At 33.3% G+C, this 4,343-nt stretch overlaps 1 protein-coding gene across 2 annotated transcripts in view; it reads right to left on the reverse strand.

The window, feature by feature from the left end:
• Nucleotides 1–4,343, reverse strand: part of LOC107564136 (ceramide synthase 6-like) — a 43,797-nt gene that overhangs the window by 18,533 nt on the left and 20,921 nt on the right. For both annotated transcript variants that reach the window (XM_016249147.1, XM_016249145.1), the window contains exon 4: nucleotides 1,676–1,733. In XM_016249147.1, coding sequence (XP_016104633.1) covers nucleotides 1,676–1,733 — 58 coding nt within the window. The remainder of the gene's footprint in view (nucleotides 1–1,675; nucleotides 1,734–4,343) is intronic.

The following is a 4,343-nucleotide window of genomic DNA, read 5'->3' on the forward strand; positions in this document are numbered from 1 at the left end:
GTTTATAGTGAATGCCCCTATAAATGGTCTTATTTTTAAGATTTAGTTTTAATCCAAATGATGCGTGTGCTAAGTGAGTGAACATCAAAGATCACACAACAGATGTGCGTGCGCTCTCTCTCTCTCGCTCTCTCCCTACCGTTAAGTAACATGTGCATTGTTTTACTTACTTGTTTTTGACATATCCGACTGAGCTACAAACTTTTCAGTGATGTCTGTGAGAAAGATATATTCACTCGACAAGCTCGCGCATCTGTGCCGCCGCTCGCTCAATCCACTCAGCGTGCTTTGTTTATCAGCTTGCCCACATCAGCTATCCAGGCGTTAATACTGAATGTTTAACATTATATTCATTGCATACATATACTTCGTAGTAGACATCCTTAACTCCATTCTGCTGTCTGTTGTTCTGTTGTGGGTGTTTCTTTGTTTGAATATGGTGCTTATCACATGCTGTGTGGAATCGGCGTTTGGTATTGGGGCATTTTAACGAGACCAGTACATGAGCTCAGTATCGGGCCCGATACCGGTGCATCCCTATATACACACACACACACACACATAATTTTTCTTAATAATTAAATTTTTCTTTTGTATTTATATGTTAATTTTTTTTGTATGTTTTGTTTTCTGATCCTTACTTATATTACATACTGTATATGCATATATTATATTATATATATTATACTTTTATTATATTATACTTGTATTATTATTATTATACCTTTATATATTATATATAGATTTTAAAATCATAAATATATTTTATGAAATATATATATATATATATTAATTTTAAATATAACATTTTATAAACATTCTATAATCTATCTATCTATATTACACATAAATATGTACAATTTAATACAATGTAATAATTAATGTAATTTAATACATTAATTATTAAAACTATTTATTTAATATCTTTTTATAATTATTTTTATATGTTTTATATATTTAAATTTTTATAAATTTAAATAATTTTTTTTACATATATTTCATATATTTAAATATAAATTATAGATTATATACATTTATAATATATAATCTTATCATCAGTCTGCTTGCTGCATCTACATAATCTTTACAGATTGATGCAGTAAAATCATATCAAAATGCAAATGATTGATGATGATAAGCTCCATTCAAGTCCATTTGTGATATATTGTGCAGTTCTAGTTAGGATCAACATGAGGTTGAGTAAATAGTGACAGAATCTTTATTTCTGTGTGAACTATCCTTTAATTGTGTCATTGAAGAGTCAGTTATGCAGCCAGTTATTCTGAACATGTTTGCTTGGAGGAAAATAATCTTCATTATGGATAGAGTACTATTATGGATAGTCTCTAACTTCATCTTGTCTGCATGTTCGCTCCACAAAACCCCAAGAGATGATGAAAGGAAAAATGTAGAATAACTCTGTGTGCTGCTGCGTTTTGTACTTGTGATACCGAATAAGTAAATGAAAAACAGTGACACTGCATCTATTTATATTTATAATGCTGTGAAAAAACAAAGCTTCTCTGCTCGACAACATCCCATCAACAACTCAGTGTTTTATGGAAACACCAAGACTGAGAGCAAAACAGAATAATGGATGCATCGACTTGTCAATCATAAAAGATGCAGTGTTTCACAATGACCATCAATTATTCAGTCAAAGCAGATCGCTTACCTTCTTCAGGAAGCGCACGCCGTAAGTAAATATGTACAGGTAAAACGTGAACCTCCACCTGTGAAGAAAGCACAGAGAACAGGACAATCAGAAACATTTCATTTTGCATTATTACTGCACCAAAAGGTAACTTTAATGCAGAAGAATCAACGAGAAAAGCTTTGTGGCCTCGTTTCATCCAGAGATGGGGGAGGTTGAACACAGCGATCAGGTTAACCTCACTCTTCACGCTCAAGTACGTCAAAATTGATTAGGAATTCAATGTGCAAGATGTCCTGTTTCTTATGTCCTGCTGTTACCGTGACAACATTTCACAGTACATCCTTCATAACAAAGGAGAGTGAGTCGAGCTGACTGACAAGAAGAGTGAGGTGAGACAGACAAGACGATCGCGGATGATTTAGTTTCGAAACGAGACGCAAAAGCGCCTATTTGGCAATATTTTGGATTTTTAAAAGCCTGTTGACTTTTGCCGTTTATCTGATTTTGGAAGTTTTTTTAAACATTTGTTTCTTATTTAATTGGTTCCACATTGTTTGCTGATTTTTACTTTATTTAAACTTTGTGTCATTTATTTATTTATTTTTACATCAAGGTGTATGCCGTGCCTCCAAGCTTTCTTACTCCTTTTGCTAATAAACGTTCTACGTTTCTTATTTATTTGGTTATATATTATACATGTTTACTTATTTCCAGTTTTGTATACCTATTTAAACTTTATGTAAGTTATTTTATATTAGGCATAGCCTACCCTATAGCATGGTGTATTTTTATTTGTTTTGTTAATAAAAGTTCTATGTTTTATATATAGGCTAAAGTGAGTTTGACGTTGTATTTTGTTGTTGCATTCAAGCAATTGACGCCGAACTGCCACTAATTCGAAAGTGAAAGTAAAATGCGCACAGTGCTTTTAAGATATTTAAAAGCGAAGGAAAGCGAGGAAAAGAGGGAACGCCCCCACCCCTGCGGTGATACCGGTATTGTCACACGTCGATTAACCGGTGGGAAAATGTCCTCACCGTCACAACCCTAGTGCATACAGTAACAAACATAGACTACCTTTCAAATTTACAGTCAGCAAGATTTATGTTTTTATAAGAAATTATGTTTTATTCTGCAAGGATGCATTAAAAAGATCAAACGTATCAGCAAAGACATTTATAGTGTTACAAAAGATTTATATTTCAAATAAATGCTGTTCTTCTTTTTTTTAGAGAGAATCAAAGAAACCTGAACAAATTCTACTCGGCTGTTTTCAACATAATAATAATAATAATAAAACATGATTTTTGACTAGGAAATCAGCATATTATACTGATTTCTGAAGGATCATGTGACACTGAAGACGGGAGTAATGATGCTGAAAATTCAGCTTTGATCACAGGAATAAATTATATTTTAATATATATTCAAATAGAAAACACTTATTTTAAATAGTAAAAATATTTCACAATATTAATGTTTTTACTGTATTTTATATCAAATAAATGCAGACTTGGTGAGCAGAAGAGAATTCGTTTAAAAACATAAAAAATCTTACTGTTAAAAACTTTTGACTGGTAGTGTATATCAGTTAGGGGTGGAACGGTTCAGCTTACTCACGGTTCGGTTTGCATCACGGTTTTTAGGGTCACGGTTTTGGTACGGTTCGGTACGTGCTATGTTCAGGCAAAAACTATACTGTCAAATAAAAAATAAAGAAAATAAGAATAATCTATCTAACTACAAGCAACAGCACAAATAAATACAATAGACTAAAGATACAAATAAAATAAACAGTGATTTTCAGTTTTTTTAGGTAGGTCTAACATTAGTTTTTAGGTACAGAAATTGAATAAAGTAATGAAATGTAAAACAGCATTGCATATTTGACTGTATAAATTAAAGATTCATCTTTATTAAAGTTATAAAAGTGAGTGATTTCTTTGTTGTTGCTGTTTGATTAATATTAAGAAAGTGCTGTCACTTTAAGACACTGTAAGTACGTTTAGCCGGCTATGTCTGCTGTAGGATACTTACCAAGATGGGCATTTTGACATAATTTTTGTGTGAATTTGTCCATTTAAACACAATACTTCAGAGAGAGCTTAATATTTGCGCGCGTTCTGAGGCGCGGGTTTGCATGCTTCGGATGAGCGCACGCACAAATCTTCGCATCCACTGGCTCTTAAATGTTTAAACTGGCAAAGCTTAAACGAGTTTAGCTTAAACACAGATATCAGCATGTGCTGTTCAGGTCTCACCTGTGCGCACGCGCTATCAGCACCCGGGTGATGACGTAATAAATGCTCATATTCCAGCATATGGCATCCTCATTGAACAAGAGTGAATGGCTTGTCCATGTTTTTTTTCATCGTTGTTGTTGTAATGTATTGGGAAGCCAGAATGCGCATCTATCAACAGAAACATATATTAGCCGAACCCTGTTTGTTTTACGTGTTATTTATAGCAAACCATATTACAGATTTCAAAAGTCCACTTGCTGTCACAGTGACGGGTGACAAATGCGACTTTGCAGTTTTGCATTTTTTGTATCTCGAGTCAACTTGCATAATAATTTAGACTGTTTGCCCATTTGGATTATAATAACGATTGTTCGTCCAGTGCCATGGCTGCTGACGTTAGCTTTACTTATTTGCTATCATCTCTGTGCTCTCTGAGCCGAGTC

The sequence above is a fragment of the Sinocyclocheilus grahami genome, unplaced genomic scaffold (assembly GCF_001515645.1).
Source record: "Sinocyclocheilus grahami isolate Dianchi unplaced genomic scaffold, SAMN03320097.WGS_v1.1 scaffold913.1, whole genome shotgun sequence".
NCBI classification, from domain to species: Eukaryota; Metazoa; Chordata; class Actinopteri; order Cypriniformes; family Cyprinidae; genus Sinocyclocheilus; species Sinocyclocheilus grahami.